Below are 19,351 nucleotides of genomic sequence, written 5' to 3' on the forward strand. Positions count from 1 at the left end.
CATTCAACTCCTGTAGATGGATTTTAAAACCAGCTTTCATGGAATGCATGAATACAAGGAAAACCAACACCAAGGAAAAGATAAACAGATTAAAGTAAGCATTAAACCGAAGCAAAAGGAACGTATGTCTACCAGGTTGATTGTGCTTTAGGCCTATAATCTGCCAAGGTCATTACAGCCGTCAATATCAAGCTAAACATGAAAAATCTTCAACTCTCTTCAGGGGATGAAAGATAATTCTAAGAAGAAAAACTCTCCCTATTAGCATGTGACCGGAAACTTGGCAGGGAATGTTAATATAAGATTACTTGTCTCACTCAGTGTTGACATGTAAAAATGTTGCAAACAGGATTTGAAGAATATGATAAACATTAAAACTTTAAAAGCTTTTAACAGGAGAAATCACGTGCTAGTTTTCCACACTAAGTCTGCTAAACGTTAAGAGTTAAACAAATAAAACTAATTAGAAAGATTAGATATTTCTCAATCTAGGTGACCTGTCTCCGATTAATGTATTATTCATATGCTGAATTTGTCGTTTTAGTGATGATGAATTTAACAAAGACTTACAATGCATCTGAACACAATGATGAAAAGTATCTACATATCCTATATACCTAAAGGATTCAAATAGGTGATGAAGGTTATCAAGAATAATGTAGTCTCTCTGATGTACTTCCCTGATTAAGAGAAACAAATACCCTTGACAAAAGATAAACACAACCGTATAAATATTTAAATTTATGATCCCTGACAGTTGAAGAGGCCACTAAGGCACGTGCAGTGTTTACTCAACTTGGTTGATTCATTGCACTTATATTGACAACTCGTAGTATATGAAGGTGAGTAAACATCTTCAAACAATTCGGAACTGATTATCAGCCTTAACTGCTTGAAGGCTGATTTGACAGCCCACCAGGTAAAGTGCTATAGGCGGCCCAGAGAACAGTCTCAGCACAGAACTGTCGCCTTTCAAGGATATGTAACGAAAACAGTTAAGGCTGGTGCTCATTCAATCCTGACAGAGAAACGAGTGAATATTGTCCTGGGCGTTCTTCTGTTGTGTGACTGGGTAATATATCAGCAAGTGGACGACCCTATTCAGGATCTTCGTTCTTCTATGAAATAGCTGTTTGGTGTATATGTAAGGAAATACGAGCGTGGTTTTTTGGGTGTACCATTAATTCGATAAATAATAACCAGAGAGAGAGTAGGATTATGAGGGAGAGGGAAATGTTGGGTTAAATACTAAGAAGTGGAAAATAGTATTATGAAAATAAAAGGGCCACTGCTTGTCTACATGATTACAAATTATGTAGTGGATAATTTATATCTTTTTTTGAGGAGATGCATATCATCGAATGATGCCATGCACCATTAGGCTCAATATGTAAACAATAAATTCAAATACCTATAATTGTATTACAATCCCACTCTGTTCGGGACAGATCCCTTTATGCAGTAATTTGATTTCTTTATGTACATAGATATCTAGGCAGATAGTAGTCAACAGGCAGGCACTGACCAGGGAGGTATATTACCAGGACTACCTGCATGGGTATCACGAGGGTTAGTGATGAGTGCGTAGTGAGCCTGCACTCGAGTTGCCATGTTGCACTCCTCTGACCGAGGTAGCTGTCTTTTCTTTCTGCCTCACCTACATATTAAGTACATTGTTACATTAGGTAAAAGAAACCAGCAGGAATATTCAGTAGGAGCCCTTGGAAACAATGTGCTGAGTTGCCCTCTGCTATTGGCATGTTAAGGGTGAGGCATTAATGACTTAAAAAGCAGCACTGGTGTTCAGTTTTGGAGACTTTTGCCATGGCCACCTCCTTAAGGGTGTTCCTGGAGGGAACAGGCATCTGCGATACAGATACATAGATATAGATTTCTGAATCTGCCTAACACATTTGCAACTTATATTCAGTCAAGGTTCTTTAGAAAATCACAACACATGGTACTACCCAGTGAAGTGCATCTCCTCAATAATATGGAAATTTAAGTATTGCTAGACCCCAGAGGCAAGTTATTTTTTTACAACTTCATTTGGTTTGTAAACTTGTTTTCAAAGTTCTATAGAATCTAAACAGAGTGCCAGGTGGATGCTTTACTGTAACTGCCTGCAGAATGATCATTTGCAAATGTTCTAATTACTTTGGATGCCTAACTTTCTAGAACACATATTTTGACAAAATGGTACATACCACTTACACTGAACACTTTCCTTCTGATTCAGAGTTCTGTGCATTTTGTAAGGGTTTCACCTTGTAGGAGTAGGAGGTGCTATAGGTAAAATTCCACACTGTAAAATCTAGAATGTATAAAAGATCTATTCAAACCTATTTCTTAAGGCAAGAGTAGAGGGTTGTGTACATCAGGAAAAATGTATAAATAGGCAATAGTGGTGAGAGTTATGCATATCAAGGAAGATGGAGAAATTAAATATAGGTGGATCACTGGTAAAAAAAAAAAAATTAAAAACCTATGAAACTTCCCCTAACCCACAAGGAGTGATGCTTACCGTATCTTTTTTGTTATTTGAAAAATACATAATTATGGTTGCCATGAACCCTGTTGTGGGATGATTTTTATGTTTATGTTTACTTTCCTGCCTTCCTACCCCAAGAGCCCCTTCTATCTGCTCTGAGACCACTGCAGTGCTCAGGAAGCTGGCCATGTCCACCAGGTGGGATCACAGGTTATAAAGTGTAGTGATGTGTGTGTGTCTGTGGAGAGAGACTGCAGGGCAATTGAGCAGTAAGTGTGGTAGTTGCACTGAAGGTGTAAAAGCTGTTATGTTAAATTGGTGATGTCCATACGGTAGACGATGAAGTATAATTAATAGAGAGTATGATATCAAATGAGTGTATGTCAGGTTAGGTGGTGTTTAAGACAAAGCTGAAGGGGCAGTTATGTAGTGCTGGTAAGGTCATTTTGGGATGTATGTGATTTGTTAGTGTTATATTCATTATGGATGGGGGGACCTGTTATTGGGGTTTGCTGAAATATAAAGCAGTAATAAGCCTTTTGTTTCTACTTGGGAGCAGATACCTAATTATGTAGGGGTTTGGATTGAAAAAAGGATCTAGTGACTTTCCATCACATTCTGCAAATCAGTGTAAAAATTCTCTCATGGTCAGGTCATTTCAATGTGTATGTGATTTGTTAGTGTTATATTCATTATGGGTGGGGGAATCTGTCAGTGGAGGTTGCTGAAAGAGAAAGCAGGAGTAAGCCTTTTGTTTCTTTTTGGGAGCAGGTAGCTAATTTTACACCTTCGGTGTATTATGGAATGGTTTGGACAAATAAGGATCGTGACCTTCCATCACATCCTGCAGATCATTGTAAAAATTCTCTCACATGCAAGGAACCTCACAGTCACAAAACAGCACCCTGACACTACACAAACAACAAACTTGCAGCACTACATTTGCAGAGTTGCACCGTACAGTTAAATCACCCAGAACGGAATGTCCACATCTCCACAGAAATCTTTAATCACCCTTTTTACCCCAGACAGAAGAGAGTCCAGCCTACACCACCTAATCACTTTGAACAGCCACTCACATGGCATTACTTTTGACATGTATGACATTCACTCCCCCACACTACAGTCACCAATACAGAGCAACATGCTTCCATTATTTTGTGGTTACATTGGCTGGATTTCAGTTTTTCACTTCCAACAAAAATTCTCTTCTGAGAACCAACTTGGGCCTTAATTAGTTTGGATAAATGAATATTCAATTTGTACTGAAAAATAAAAGGAAATATACCAGAACCCATAATACTGAGAAAATTTTTAAAACACCAAAGATGGTTTAAGTTAATGAATAATTACATCTACAGCTAAATGTTAAGAAAAACCACAATGTAAATATACAAATATAAATACATGCTCAAATTACTGAGGTATAAGTTTGTTGAGTATTCCTGGTAAATTATATGAGAGGGTATTGATTGAGAGGGTGAAGGCGTGTACAGAGCATCAGATTGGGGAAGAGCAGTATGGTTTCAGAAGTGGTAGAGGATGTGTGGATCAGGTGTTTGCTTTGAAGAATGTATGTGGGAAATACTTAGAAAAACAAATGGATTTGTATGTAGCATTTATGGATCTGGAGAAGGCATATGATAGAGTTGATAGAGATGCTCTGTGGAAGGTTTTAAGAATATATGGTGTGGGAGGCAAGTTGTTAGAAGCAGTGAAAAGTTTTTATTGAGGATGTAAGGCATGTGTACGTGTAGGAAGAGAGGAAAGTGATTGGTTCTCAGTGAGTGTGGGTCTGCGGCAGGGGTGTGTGATGTCTCCATGGTTGTTTAATTTGTTTATGAATGGGGTTGTTAGGGAGGTGAATGCAAGAGTTTTGGAAAGAGGGGCAAGTATGCAGTCTGTTGTGGATGAGAGAGCTTGGGAAGTGAGTCAGTTGTTGTTCGCTGATGATACAGCGCTGGTGGCTGATTCATGTAAGAAACTGCAGAAGCTGGTGACTGAGTTTGGTAAAGTGTGTAAAAGTTTACACACTTTACCATTTACTCTTACCAAGTAAGAGTAAATGTGAATAAGAGCAAGGTTATTAGGTACAGTAGGGTTGAGGGTCAAGTCAATTGGGAGGTAAGTTTGAATGGAGAAAAACTGGAGGAAGTAAAGTGTTTTAGATATCTGGGAGTGGATCTGGCAGCGGATGGAACCATGGAAGCGGAAGTGAATCATAGGGTGGGGGAGGGGGCGAAAATTCTGGGAGCCTTGAAGAATGTTTGGAAGTCGAGAACATTATCTCGGAAAGCAAAAATGGGTATGTTTGAAGGAATAGTTGTTCCAACAATGTTGTATGGTTGTGAGGCATGGGCTATGGATAGAGTTGTGTGCAGGAGGGTGGATGTGCAGGAAATGAGATGTTTGAGGAAAATATGTGGTGTGAGGTGGTTTGATCGAGTAAGTAATGTAATGGTAAGAGAGATGTGTGGAAATAAAAAGAGTGTGGTTGAGAGAGCAGAAGAGGGTGTTTTGAAATGGTTTGGTCACATGGAGAGAATGAGTGAGGAAAGATTGACCAAGAGGATATATGTGTCAGAGGTGGAGGGAACGAGGAGAAGTGGGAGACCAAATTGGAGGTGGAAAGATGGAGTGAAAAAGATTTTGAGTGATTGGGGCCTGAACATGCAGGAGGGTGAAAGGCGTGCAAGGAATAGAGTGAATTGGAACGATGTGGTATACCGGGGTCGACGTGCTGTCAATGGATTGAACCAGGGCATGTGAAGCGTCTGGGGTAAACCATGGAAAGTTCTGTGGGGCCTGGATGTGGAAAGGGAGCTGCGGTTTCGGTGCATTATTACATGACAGCTAGAGACTGAGTATGAACGAATGGGGCCTTTGTTGTCTTTTCCTAGCGCTACCTCACACACATGAGGGGGGAGGGGGTTGTTATTCCATGTGGCGAGGTGGCGATGGGAACAAATAAAGGCAGACAGTATGAATTATGTACATGTTTATATATGTATGTGTCTGTGTGTGTATATATATGTGTACATTGAGATGTATAGGTATGTACATTTGCATGTATGGACATGTATGTATATACATGTGTATGTGGGCGGGTAGGGCCATTCTTTCGTCTGTTTCCTTGCACTACCTCGCTAACGCGGGAGACAGCGACAAAGCAAAATAAATAAATAATAAATAAATACATCCATATCTAAAAATGGATAGAATAGTGGAAAAGAGATGACAATCTGATGTCATGAACCTCTTTCTTACACACATGTATACATTTTTTATTGTAACCAATATTTTTTCATTATTAGGATGCCAAACATTAACCCTGTAGGGTAGCAAAGATTATGGATGCCTAGTCCTTAAGGAAAGCCTTGTTCATATTTTGATTAACTGTTTTTCCTTGAAAACTAACACAAGCTGTTGTGTAAAATTAATTGCTGACAAATTCAGTTTACTACATACAAGTTTATCTTTTTCTTATCAGATTTAGATTGAAAAGGATGAAGGAAAGACCTCATCGACACAAAGCCACTAACACTTTCACTTTCCAAGGATTTGGGGAGAAAGTCAGGGCACTTCGAGTCAGTGCCAGAAAGTTTCTTCTTCAGCGCCCACAGACCGAGGATGGTGAAAACATTACTATCTTCTATCAGACTCTTGTTAAGTACAGAGACCTTGATCTTACAGAAGCTTTCCAGGTATGTCTACTTATCTTCATTGTGTCCATTTCATTGTTTTTATGTTATCTTACTCTTCTTTCATTTGTTGGAACCACTGTCAGATATGATATTTCCTTTAAACCTTTTCTTTCTTCAGTTAATTCCTTTCAGATAACTTCTTTCTTAGGAAGACGATTATGAACAGTATCATACTGCAGAGTGTTCAGTGACATGTAGCAGTGTCTCATATCATCTCATAATGTTTGTAGTTAAATGTGCCTAAAGCTAATGATGGCCTTTTCTTTCAGGCATTTCAAAATGACCTGGGCAGCAACATTCAGACAACAGTTCAATTGGTCCATCAGGAGGAGCATGTTGCCAAGTGTTTGGCAGATCACCTGGCCATACCAAGCTCTATGGCCTTACAGTCACTTTTAGACCTCACAGTAGCCTTTGCAAATGACATCCCTCATGAGTTTTATCAAAGGCACTTTTATAACTTTTTGTCAGCTTTGATGGTACATCTATCCACAAAAGACCCTGAGCAAATAGAAATTGTATTTTTATGCATTGTATCTTTATTTGTGGTTTTACAGAAATATCTCTGTAATGATCTGTATGAACTGTACCATGTTCATAATTATGCCACTTTACTTTCAAAAGCACATCCCTGGTACATCAATGAACTTGCTGCCCAAAGTCTTAGATTTCTGTTAAGGAAACTTCCTAAGAAGGACACATTTCTGGGAATGGCATTAAGGAAATTAAAGAAGGATGAGAGTCAGGTACAAGGCGTGGGAAGACTTATGGCTGCAATGATGAAGTCTGATGTAGTCCAACGACTGCAAAGCTCAACATCTCAGATACTAAGCGAGTTACTGGACCTTTTGGGAGATGAAAATGTACCACCAGGCCCAGCCTTGGAAGCAGTTTCATATGCTGTTGAAAATATGGCTGGTTATGTAACATCTCAACAGCCAGATAAAAGTATCAGATGGCAGACAACATGGCAGGAAGATGCTTCCATGGTGTGGCCTACTTTAATGAATAGTGTCAAGTTTTTACTTCCCCATGCGCAATCATCTGAAGTTTCTTGTCATCATCTTCATGCAGTCTTGCAGGTTGTGCAGGTTTTGGTGAGTTACAAACATGGTTCATTGCTGACAGATATACCTGATATGTTAAAACAATTTACATCTGTGATCCAAACTCCTTTGCCAGATGACATTGGAAGTACTGTATTCAACATGGTTGCCATTGTGTTAGCTACCACACATCATCAAGTCACCAGAACAGCTGTTGATCAAACAGTATCAGTACTTCTTGCTTCTAGTTACTCTTATATGATTAAATTTGACTTTGTAAAGCAAGTTGTACCACTTACAAGTTTTGACACAGACATCCTTCCACTAGTAATACAACTCATGAATGATTTAGTTAGGACCAGTGAGGGGGAGAGTGTTAAGAAAGATGTGTTATCTATGATTGCTTCTCTTGTGTTCTGCAAACAGCCACCATGTGGCACAGGTAAAGATTTATATACTTGGAAAAAATACCTGTTGGACTTTACACAGATTCTTGCAACAGCTGACAGTGTTGATAACAAAAGCATTCCCTCTATAATTGAGCATAAAATAAGTAAGGGGCTGAAGGAAGACTTCTCGAATCTTGAAGAGTTATTGCTATGTTTATCATGTGTGCCTCATGTATCTCCTTTAGACTATCAAGATCTTGCACCTTATCTTGTATGGATTCTCAGTGATGCTGTTGAAATGTTGGATGATAAAACTGAGAAGGTAATTAATGATGATAAAACTGTTTTTCCGAAAAAAAAGGGAAACTCTAAGATGGACATTGCAGATTTTGCAACAAAATTTAATATCAAACTTGATATCCCATTGAATACGAGAAGAATTTTGTTTCTATTGGGAGTTTTGATTGAGGCCATGGCACATGTTCTAACAGGTAAGGATTTTCTTGCTAGCCTAAGTCAGCTTCAGGTGATAAAAGTTTTGAAACAAAAGCCACAGTACAGAGAAAACATACATATTTTAAGAGCAATTGATTTGCATTTCACTGTTGCATCTACAGAGGAAGATCCTAGTATCATGAATGAAAACTTCTTGGGGGAGATTTATGCTACACTTGCACCAGCTCTGGCTTCAGCCTGTCCTCGGGTCCGTTTATTAGTAACCCATATATTTTCACTATTCCCAGTCACTCTACCACCACTCCCAGAGAATTTAGCACATACTGAGAATATGTTTCAGATTATGCTGAAGGCAGAATCATTGGCAGTAACACCCTGGGAATACAAGGATCGTTTACGATTCACATGTATGTTGGATGCAGATCATGTGATGCATTACCAACCAGTATGTGGAACATACAGCCACGCTCCTCTCTTCTTCTTCCTAGGACAGTTGTACATAAATTATAAAGATATTTGGTCTCCAGTTCTAAATGGAATATCTAGTTATGCCCATACTATGCCAGAAAATTCTTTTTGGCCAATCTGGTTCTCCAAGTTAAAGATAGCTGGTTATGCTGCAAAGAAGGTACTACAAGGGAATCCAGTGGACCCTGAAAAAGATATTCACTTTGAAAATACAGTTCTTAATGATATTGTCCACTACCTTTCAAGCCACCCTGGCTTCACAAAAGTACCATTACAACCAGACTACTTTAATTATAGAGACTTGTTGTGGAATGCAATGGAAAAATTTCCTGATGTCTGTGAAGCAAAAAGTAGAGATCTTGTGCCCATGTTTTTTAAGTTTATTGAAGAAGAGCTTTTTCCGGCAGATTTCACAATAGCTCCTACACAAGATCTTAGTGTCGAAGGTGCAGATACCACAACTGACTGTGAAGACCTTAATGGCCAATCTGTAGAGGAAGAGCTAATTGGTACTGAAAACAGGAAAACTGACACCTCTCTTGTTCAAGAAGTAAAGAATTATCACTCACCCCTTAGAAGAGCTCCCATCAAGTCACTTTGTGAACAGCTAGCTGTGTTTTCAAAATTTCATAATCCAAAGATGCTTTTCCAGACAAAGAAATTACAAAGGATGTACCAGGACTTCCTTAGTCATCCATCTCCTGCTCTTCAGAAATTAGCTTTTAAATGTATAATGACATATAATCACCCTTATCTCATACCATACAAAGAAAGCTTGTCTAGTATTTTGGATGATAAGTCTTTCAAAAATGCTCTAACTCTTTTTAGTATTGATGGGTCAGAACAGTCTGTGCAGGAAGAGCACCGTAAGGACTTAATGCCTTATCTAATGAGGATTCTGTATGGCAAAATGCACTTCAAGACAGGTGCCAATAGTAGTGGTAAGGCCAAGGTTTCAGTACGAAAGGGTATTGTACTAAGATTTTTGGCTGGTGCAAGGGAGTCAGAATTAAGTACCTTTCTTGAACTCGCTTTCGATGTGCTAATGAGCCATCTGGATGGCACTGCCCTAGATATTGTGATTCGCAGCCGTCACAGTTTCAACATACAGAACGTTGTACCTCTTAGCAGACTGCAAGGGGCACTCACCACACTTGAAAGTATAATTGAAAATATTGGAAATCTATTAGTAGACAAGGTTCCTTTCTTATTGAAAGTTATAGTTTATATAGTTAACTTGGTGTCTTTGCTACTGGAAAAGCGTGCAGAAATAAGTGAGCGCAATATTTCATTTCTTAAACGGCTGAGACAAAAAGCACAACGGCAGCTCGTGGCTTTCTTTGAAAGGTATGAAGAGTACTGCTGGTCATCAGACGAACTTGATGCTGTTTTCCATGCATTAGTTTGGCCAAATCTGAGACGTCTTCCAGATGAAGGAATCTCCACTCCCACACCTTTATTAGGTCTCTTCCACTGTTGGGCAGAAAACCCAAGGTACTTTTCTTTACTAGCAAAATGTCATGAAGAAGATTCCTCACTGACTCCATTGCCTTATATTGTGAAGTTGTTAAATCATGAAAAATGTGGTAGGACAGTTACTGATGTTATTTTAAACATTATAGAAAAACTGCTCTCTCTTGAAGATTATCATGCTGCAAGTAATGAAGAAGGAAAGTTATTAAAGCCCATTCCTGTTGGCTCTCATTTTGTCCATGTTGAAAAACTTTATTCACGTGATGGCAGATGTCAGCAGAACTATGGTACAGCACTGCTTGTACCCCACTTAGATGCCATATTGCAAAGCATGAAGAAGCTAGTTACCCAGCTGGGTAAAAGTCAGAATGTGTTGCCTCGTGACCTTAATATTTTGACCAGTTTGACAGAGTGGGTTACTTCTAAGGATGTTAGTGATGACCTCTTGAGTCTTATTGTACCTCTTATTGTCAAGAAACATATTAAAAAAGAGGAAAAGATATCTCAACTACTTAAAACCTGTTCTCATCTTTTAGTTGTGGATGATACAGTTAAATATTTAAGACCACTGATTACTCAATTTGGTTGTCTGGAGAGCCGTCAAGCACGAGATGCTCTATGTCAGGCTGTCAATGCCATATCTTCAGTTCACCCACAGTACAAAAATCTAGCAGATATGGCAGGTGATCTTAACTCATGGAATCTTAGAATGGTTGATGAAGTTGACTTTGAAAGGCGACTAGGGGGATATGAGAGACTTACTACATATTGCCAGACCCAAATATCTCTTGATGTGGACTTCTGTCAATTTCTTGTGTACAATAACATACATGTTATCTGTCATGAAGAAGACTCTTCCTTAAAAGATATGTCAAGTCTTTGTTTAACTCATGCGATTGATATGTTTGCACGATTGCAGTCAGCTCAGCCTGTCGAATTCAAGCAAATAGTAGTGGACACACTTCTCCCACTGGTAAGACACGGTCTCCAAATAGAAAAGGAAGCTGTTAGAATTGAAATTATTTCTATTCTTCGTCATGCAGTCCACAAATGCCATCCATACTCAGACAGGCTAATGGATCTCCACAAACTAGCTGATGAAACTGAAGAAGACTTAGACTTCTTCAGTAATATGGGACACATTCAGAGGCACAGACGAGCCAGAGCCATGGGAAGGCTTGCAGATAAATTAAACAATGGAGATCTTACTTTTAGAAAGGAAACTCTCACTGACTACCTCATGCCAATGGTTACTGTTTATCTTTTCAAGGAAGTGTATGCAACAGATGACTTCTTAACAGCAAGTTCAGTAAGTTGTGTTGGAGCATTTGCTAAACTACTGCCATGGTATTCATATCAAAAAGTTTTAAGAAACTATTTGTCCATATTACTGAAAGAAGATCTCAAATATCTGAAACTTGGAGTAAGGGTTATAGATGCTGTGCTTAATGGTTTCCATGAGGATGCTGAGGAGCCTGAGTTTGCTGTGAGAAAGAATCCTGTCAAAGACAATAATGAAGACACACAGAAGGCTCAAAAAGATGAACAAGATGTTACGAAGTCAGAAAGAGAAATGAGTGAAGAGCATAAGGAGACTGAAGAGGATGCAGAGGGTTACATCAAGTCAGTTACAGTCAATGATCACACCATAAGTAAGCCCCAGAAGGTTTACCGTTTACTAGTCAGCACTATCATTCCACAAATTCAAAAGACTCTGGCAGCCAGAACTAAAGCAGACACAGATCACAAGCTTAACAAAAGTAAATACCCTGAGGATGATGACATTAAACGCATTCCCCTTGCATTTGCATTAATAAAGCTTCTTAAAAAACTCCCAAAAAAAGTCCTTGATGCAAATGTTAACAGTGTGCTAATGAAAATAATTACATTCCTAAAATCTAAGGCACAGAGTATTCGTGTGGAGTCACGCAATATGCTTGTTAAGATTATGGGAGAACTAGGGGGAGAGTACCTACCTTGGTTAGTAAGAGATTTACAAAGCATCTTAACAAGCGGTTTTCAAGCACATGTGTTAGTGTACACACTACACTCAGTTCTTTCAAACTTGCGCTCTGTTCTGACTTCAGAGCATGTAGATGCTTGCATGGCACAAATGGTAGACATATGTAAAGAAGATATCCTTGGGATCCAAGCTGAGGAAAAGAATATCGGGCAGATTACCAGTAAAACAAGGGAAGCACGAAGCAGTAGAGGCTATGATATCTTGTCATTTACTGCTGAGTTCATATCGACAGAGAGGCTCAGAGATATAATTTTGCCATTGAAAGACATACTAACAGGAACACAAGATAGAAAGATTATAAGTAAGATGGTTCGATGTTTGAACGAGATTTCTAATGGACTTGAGCGGAATGGCAACATATCATTAACACAGAAATCCATATTTATATATGGCATACTAAATGAGAGGTTGCCTGACATAACATACGACAAAAGTGTTGAAAGAGTAACTAAAAAGACTAATATTCAGAAACCTGACTCATTTTTGCTTCTACCAGAGCCAAAGAGAACAAGAATTAATCCAAAAACTTCATTTAAAGCAACTGCTCATGTCTTGATTGAATTTGCTTTGCTTCTCCTATGTAAACTAATGAGAAGAGAAAAACTCATTCCAAAAGAGGTTGAACACCAGCAGTTGTTAGATCCATATGTTTCAGTAATGACACAGTGCATTAATTCTGAATATCCTGAGGTTAGTGTACAAGCTCTAAAATGCATCAATTGGCTTATCAAATTCCCTCTCCCATCCCTTCGGGAACAATTAAAAATCATATGTGGGCAAATGTTTGTAATCTTGAACAAGTTTTCCTCCTCGGAGCTTGTTAAGGGGAAAGTCCATGATCTTGTTCAGTTGTCTTTTAAGACTTTAGCTTCAATAATTAAAACAGTAAAGTTTTACATGCTAACTGAAGAAGAGGTGATTGTATTGCTGCAGTATGTAAAAGGAAGTCTTGAAGACAACAGTCAGCAGCAAACAGCATTTATTGTTCTGCAGGCCATTATTGCCAGGAAGATAGATGCCTTTGAAGTGCATGAATTGATGGAACATGTACAAGAAATGAGTATTACCAGTAGTAGGCAATATGCACTGCAACAAGCTCGCATTACTTACTACACATATCTCATAACATATCCTATGAAGCCTAAGAAAATCACTTCTAAAATACTATATTTTATTGGCAATGTATCTTATGCACTTGAAGAGGGCCGGGTTTCTGCCACAACCATGATCAATGAAATTGTTACAAATTTCCCTGCAAAACTCTTTACAAAAAATATAGAAGCAAACTTGTGGCTTAGTTTATCTGAACAGCAAATAAAAGAGGAATCAAAAGAAAATCAACTGCTTTTGCATAAAACACTAAAGACCCTCTTTCTGAGATCGGTAAGGAAAGAGCTCTTAATTGAATTATGCATGAAGCTGTTACATGATGGAAGAACTGTATCAGATTTAGTAGCTATACAGTTAGCTGCCAAAGCCTTAGATGCCTTCTTAGATGTGCCTGTTAAACAACTACCATATAGTCTTTTATCAACCGTTACACCACAGGTAATCAAACTCATTAGTCCATCAAGATACAGTACCCAGCTTAGCATTGATAATCAGCAGGATGACTGTGGGGATGACACAAATATTTATCTTCAACATTTGGATACAACTTTATCTGCATTGCTGCTAGTATTAACTAAGCTAGTAGATGCCTTCTTATCTCATCCTAAATGGAGTAAACATGTTACTGAAAGTATGTGGGACTACGTCCAAGCTCATTTAAGATACCCTCATATTCAGGTTAGGTTAAGTGGAGCAAATTTAATAGGCCGTTTATTAGCTGCTTATCCTGTAGAAGGTGAGACATCACCCTCACTTGTCGCTACAACAGACAAGGCTCGCTCCCTTGCACTAGATCTTTGTGAACTCCTGCAAACACAAGCTTCAGTTAATATTTCTCTTCTTACTCAGATCTCACTTTCAGTAGTGAGGAATCTCATATACCTAATTCGTCATTCTTGTAAGGTGTCATTAGTGAAATCAAAAGACTTCCCCGAAAAAGTTTTTGCGAGTAACAATATTGAAGGTGAAAATGTTCAGGATAAGTGCACTGTTCAAGGAAAGGACAGTGTTGTACTTAGTGCATCTTGGGTCATTCGTCGCATTGGCAACATGGCTTATGAAGAACTCCAAAAAAGTGGAAAGAATTACACTTTAGTTCGAGAAGCTTTACTGAACCTCATGGCAGGTATGATTGTTATAGCTGAAGATAAAGTAAAAGCACCCACACTCCTTACATACATGATAAAGCATCTTGCACGTGAATTGTCTGATGAACATGTTCCTGAGTCTCTTGCCACTCGAACCCGTGAAGTTGCGACACTTGTGAAGAAGTTAGTTGGTATAGAAATTTATACTCGTCACCTCACTGCAGCTCAGGTTGTGCTATCTAAAAAACGATTGGAACGACGTGCTCGTGACCATCAGCAGTATGCTCTAAATCCTCGCTTAGCAATGAAGAGAAAGAGAAAGAAGCAAGAATCTTCTAAAGAATCCAAAAGACGAAAAATAGCTAATGCAAAAGGTAGAGTAATGAAAAAGAAAACCAAAAAATTAAAGGATCATGTTGTTGTCATGGAGTAACTATCCTGTTTTTCAAATTAAGTAATTTATATGCACAAAAATGAATTTTCACATGTACAGTTCCATAGTTTTATCAGCATAAGGTAATAAACATTTTTTATATTCAACTATTTTTCATTTCATTCATGATACTCCTTTTAACTATTTATAAGACTCACTGAAAGTATACTGTCAAAATTCTGGGCTTTATTTCTGACAAGAAAGATCAGATGCAGTTTTCAGTAATTCTCACAAAGGCATGTACATAGTAGTTTTAACATGCTAAATAAAGTGTGGCACAGATTTCGGGTAATAAATTAAATCAGTTTTAAGCAACACAAATTAGCTATTATGGTGCATGTGATATTAGGATGATCTATAGGCATTGGTTAAGGTTGCATTTGTATCACTTATGTTACAAATGTCCTCTATGAAAGGAGGCCCCCTTTTCCCCTGTTCCTTTCAAGCAAACAAAATATACACACGATTTCCCTATCTCTAGTGACCTAAAACTTGGCATTTATGAACTGCATTTCAATTTCTGTAGACTTTGGTTAAAGTTCTAATTTTTCTTCGCCTCACACCAAGGAATGTGGATTTTTGGTAGAGCTAGACGAGTGCTTCAGCAGTTTTCATAGAAGGGGATTAGATTTTCATGCTTGGGGACCTGAATACAAAGGTGGATGATGGGCATGGCATAGGTAAGGTACTATGTGCTTTGGTATGGTACTATTTACTTTTGGTATGGTGTTGGTAGTTTTAGGTATGATGCCCATTGTTATAGGTACAGTGCCTGTTATTGTTAGTATGGTGGCAGTTGTTATAGATACAATGCTAGTTGCAGTGTTGTTCTACGTTGGTGTCAGGTATAGGTACCGTGTGGTGCAGGCTATTCTAAGATATGGTGCAAGCCGTTAAGTTGTTTTAGAGACAATTTCAGTTGTTTTAAGTTTGGTGATGGTTGTTTTAGTTATTCTAGATATGGTGTTGTCAGTTCCAGGAACAGTGCTGGTGGGTCTAGGTATGGTGCCAGCTGTTCTAGTGAAGGTGCTTGTTTAAGGTTATACAGTGCCATTTCTTAGGATACGAAACTGGCATATAAATTAACTCCTTCCACACAGTGACAGACTGACAAAAACGTCAAAATTATATCAATAGCAAGATAATCATTATTACCGTTATGATACATATTTTTTTTTTTATACATGTACGTCATATCCCACGTTAGCGAAAAAACGCCGGGAACAGATGAAGAAATTGCCTCTCCCTTACATACACTCTTTGTCATGCACAATGCACCGAAACCATAGCAACTTATTCACAATCAGGCCCCACATACCTCTCCGTGGTTTCCCCAGACAGTTTCATGTTATTATTATACAAATCTATGTCCCCTGCTTCTTTGAGGTTGCAACCTACCCAGGAGCATGGAAAAAATGGACTTTTTGCACTGCAGTCCATCTCACTGACGACGATAAAGCTTTACCGAAAGTGACTGCTGGCCTGCAATGTAACATAGATAGAGATTTAAACATCAGCAACCCTTATCACGCCAACATACACGGACTAGCTAGTCTATATTGATTACTCGTACTGTCTTTGTATTGAGGCAAAATGGGAAAAAATGAATGAATTACCATAGTATAAATCTTTAGTTCACCTGGAAGGGCGTATGGTACAGTGGTGGCTGAGTGTCGTTCAAAGAGGAACTATTGGGTAAGAGCAATGCAGTTTTAGGAGAGATGATTATGGGTGAACCAGTTAGCTGTTTGCCCTTTGAAATGGGCGAGAAATACTAAGAGATAGTGACTTGTACCTAGTAATAGCATATGATAAGTGTTGACAGTAATACCTTGTGAGAGTTGAGAGATGGCTTGCAAGGTGTTACGTATATATGGCAAATGTAAGGTTACAAATACAAAATTCAATGAGGGGTTCTCATCGGAGGAGTAAGGTATGCATATGTGCTGGAAGAGCAAAAGGTAACTGAAGGGGGTGGATGTGCTGGAAATGACATGCCTAAGGATATGTAGCATGGGATGGATTGATTGTGTACATGGGGAAGTTAGTTAACAGACTTGCTGGGAGACAGAAAATACGTCCTAAATTCGTTTTCTTCACTAATGAAGTCAGGAAAGCAATGCAAAGGGCCTCCCCGCTCACCACTCCTCCCTCAGACACATCAGCTAGTTGGAAAGTAATTCTAATGGAGCACCGTGTAGCATGGAGTTAATAACATTTACTAATATGGATATTGAGAAGGAAAGTGTATTGTGAAAACACCCTCTGATCAAGTCCGATACCAGATATTCAGAGAAAGAACGAGTCTGAAAAAGATAAAGGATGAAGTCATAATTTTCTTTTGAACAGGCATATTCACTATTAATCAATATCAATGAAGTGTTTGTGGAGCACCGTGTAGCATGGAGTTAATAACATTTACTAATATGGATACTGAGAAGGAAAGTGTATTGTGAAAACACCCTCTGATCAAGTCCGATACCAGATATTCAGAGAAAGAACGAGTCTGAAAAAGATAAAGGATGATGCAAGTCATAATTTTCTTTTGAACAGGCATATTCACTATTAATCAATATCAATGAAGTGTTTGTCAAGCTCTGATTTAAGTACGTTCATATTCATCGCTTTGTTAAAAAGTACTGACGACAGTCGATCATTTCCTTAAGTTTCTGCAAGCGCAAGTTAATAGAATGGAGAACAATTCACTATTAAATGTTGCTTATTCAAACTTTCTTCTTTATTTCTTGTACCACTGGGCTAAGTTACAAGGGCAGCACTTCATGCCATACCAGTGACGCTGTGGCCGGTTAGAAAGCCGTCATTAAGTATATTTTGCGATGCTGTTTTCAGTCTAGAAATTCTACATGTGTTCAAGATCTCTGGCTTTGTCAACCTTTGATGATGAAGACTGTAATTTGTTTCTTTAGAGAACAGGTATTTACGGTAACATCGAAGGGACTGTCTGCTACAATAGCAGGAAGAGTCGCCATGTCCTGATACTATACAACTGGTTTCATCCAAGTGGCATCTTCATCTCATGCAAGTGGCAATTTGAATTATTTAAACTTGTATAGATTCACTAGTCGCATGATATTTGTGCTTTAACAATTCAAGGGAGACTACCAAAATCAGTAAGACGAGGCTTCTGTCCGACATTTGTATAAGCTCTTCTGTTCTTACTATTCTGCTTCATTTGGTGTACATGCTGCCTTGCATACAGTCTGTCTACTATGTTATCTGCCTTTATTTAGTTTCTTGCATCTAAGATGCCTTTCATTTAGTCTTCCCTCTTTTCATCCCCTCCCTTCCTAGCTGTCTTTTATCAAATTTGGCTTTGTATCCCAATCTAAGGTGCCTTACACGCAATCTACCTTTTTTTTTTTTTTTAATCCAGTATGCCGTTCAAGCTGCCTTCCACGAAATCTTCCTTTTTTCCGCTGTGCCTTTCAAGCTGCCTTCCACGCAATCTACCTCTTAACCGGTATGCCGTTCAAGCTGCCTTCCACGCAATCTACCTTTTATTCGGTACGCCGTTCAAGCTGCCTTCCACAAAATCTACATTTTATCCGGTATGCTGTCCAAGCTGCCCTCCACCCAGTCTCTCCCAACTAAGCTGCGTCCTGTTTAATCCAAGCTGATTTTCTTTCCGTTTGAGATGCCCTTTCATCTGAATCTGCCTCATTTCTGACCTTGAATCTAAAAAGTTGAGGCGCTAGTACCGAGGGGTTGGAACGCGCAGCTTTCACCTACATATAGTACTCTTAAGATCGTGAAAATAGGAATTAAAAACTTTAAATATGTTTATGAACAACTTACTTCACGAAACTTTATGACGTTTATGCATAGCTAGTTAAACTGGTTAATATTACCAATTATCATGAAGGCACCTCATGGATGGGATCCCTTTTCTCTTGAAAATTTACTTTTGATACCCGAATTTGTTAGTTCCCAGAATGATAACCACTAATAAGAGATTCTTAATGTTGGCATTACGGATCAACTTTCTGCTGACGATATTCCTAGTTGTGGATTAAAGTGACAGAGGGTAACACTTTTGAGGCAACAAGGAAACTGATACTGTACAAGGAAAACTAATAGTTGCATCTCAAGACAGGGAGAACAATTCAAATAACCAGTTTCCCTTTAAAGTGCTTTAATCACGAGACAAAAAATATAGCACCTCTATTTATCTTCCCTCGAATACAGTGCAAAATTACAGTATTCTTGATAGGGTAAACAGTAAAAAAGTTGGATCTCGGTCATATATCTGCATATCATTAACTCGGAAGCAGAAAAGCACACGTATGAAAACCCTTGATAAAGAAAGTCAGTTATGTGAATATAGAACACATTAAGTATGGTTCTAGACGTGACAAAGGAGTGATTCTGTGTTGTTGGTAAGGTAGTTTGAGCGAGCGCGGTGGTCCATTGCGCCGCGCAGGCCCGCGAGAGCTGCGTGTAGACTTTGGCTTATGCTATCATTCGCCACAGGAACTAATCTTGGAAAAGTCAACATAGCGTCCTTATCAAATAATGCTTGATTCTTATTATATCTTTTTATAATAATCTAACGAGATATTTCGTATTAGCATCCCTGTTACGGTGATAATACGTATATAAAAATGCAATAAACTGGCATCGAGCGCACCGTTGGCAGCGTCGCAGCTGTA

General features: G+C 38.6%; 1 protein-coding gene across 1 annotated transcript; it reads left to right on the forward strand.

Annotated features, from left to right (window-relative positions):
- The first annotated feature begins 702 nt into the window (after window positions 1-702).
- LOC139757227 (small subunit processome component 20 homolog) lies at window positions 703-14,788 on the forward strand. Its single transcript, XM_071677445.1, has 3 exons — window positions 703-842; window positions 5,982-6,195; window positions 6,465-14,788. The coding sequence occupies exons 2-3, from the start codon at window positions 5,998-6,000 to the stop codon at window positions 14,679-14,681; spliced, it is 8,415 nt and encodes a 2,804-aa protein (XP_071533546.1). The 5' UTR covers window positions 703-842; window positions 5,982-5,997; the 3' UTR covers window positions 14,682-14,788.
- Window positions 14,789-19,351: the final 4,563 nt, after the last annotated feature.

This window comes from Panulirus ornatus, chromosome 25 (genome assembly GCF_036320965.1).
Source record: "Panulirus ornatus isolate Po-2019 chromosome 25, ASM3632096v1, whole genome shotgun sequence".
Taxonomy (NCBI): Eukaryota; Metazoa; Arthropoda; class Malacostraca; order Decapoda; family Palinuridae; genus Panulirus; species Panulirus ornatus.

Coding starts and splice junctions, on each gene's coding strand:
- LOC139757227 (XM_071677445.1), top strand. CDS start 5,998: ATGAAGGAAAGACCTCATCGACACAAAGCCACTAACACTTTCACTTTC. Junction 6,196..6,464: donor ATCTTACAGAAGCTTTCCAG/GTATGTCTACTT, acceptor CTTTTCTTTCAG/GCATTTCAAAATGACCTGGG.